Source organism: Haliaeetus leucocephalus, unplaced genomic scaffold, assembly GCF_000737465.1.
Source record: "Haliaeetus leucocephalus isolate CR32 unplaced genomic scaffold, Haliaeetus_leucocephalus-4.0 Scaffold162, whole genome shotgun sequence".
Taxonomy (NCBI): Eukaryota; Metazoa; Chordata; class Aves; order Accipitriformes; family Accipitridae; genus Haliaeetus; species Haliaeetus leucocephalus.
In genome coordinates, this window is record NW_010972598.1 from 91,168 (window position 1) to 91,573 (window position 406).

The 406-nt window shown below is 74.9% G+C and overlaps 2 protein-coding genes across 4 annotated transcripts in view; one reads left to right on the forward strand and one right to left on the reverse strand.

Moving 5' to 3' along the window:
- The window catches only part of CNST (consortin, connexin sorting protein), a 50,566-nt gene extending 50,349 nt beyond the window's left edge, over positions 1 to 217 (reverse strand). For all 3 annotated transcript variants that reach the window (XM_010562582.1, XM_010562581.1, XM_010562580.1), the window contains exon 1: positions 98 to 217. The gene's annotated coding sequence lies outside the window, so the exon portion shown is untranslated. The remainder of the gene's footprint in view (positions 1 to 97) is intronic.
- TFB2M (transcription factor B2, mitochondrial) overlaps positions 142 to 406 on the forward strand; it is a 10,643-nt gene continuing 10,378 nt past the window's right edge. The window contains exon 1 of the mRNA XM_010562937.1: positions 142 to 263. Coding sequence (XP_010561239.1) covers positions 142 to 263 — 122 coding nt within the window. The remainder of the gene's footprint in view (positions 264 to 406) is intronic.

A 406-nucleotide genomic window follows, 5' to 3' on the forward strand; every position in this document is an offset into this window, starting at 1 on the left:
CCCCGGCCGCGGCCGGGGCGAGCGGAAGGCGGCGGTGCGCGGCACCGAGGGAAACATCTCCCCTTCGCCTCCTGCCGATAAGCCCCCGTCAGCTCACCTCAGCTCCGTTACGGCTCGGGCGGCCGGGACCCGCCACCCGGCATGGCGTGGAGGCGAGGGGGATGGTCCTGCCGCGCCGCCGTTGCCGCAGGCTCCCGGCGGTGCAGGGCTGGCACCATAGAGAAGACGGCGGGACGAGAGACCTCCGACGATAGAGCGGAAGAGCGCTAGAGAGGCCGGGGAGAGGCGGAAGTGACGCTCCCGGTGCTGTCTAGCGCGGGTCGGTGGCGGCGGCGGCGCGGTGATGCTGGCAGGCCGAACCCCGCCGGGCGCTGCGGGCTGCCGCCGTCTCCTGGCGGCGGCTCTG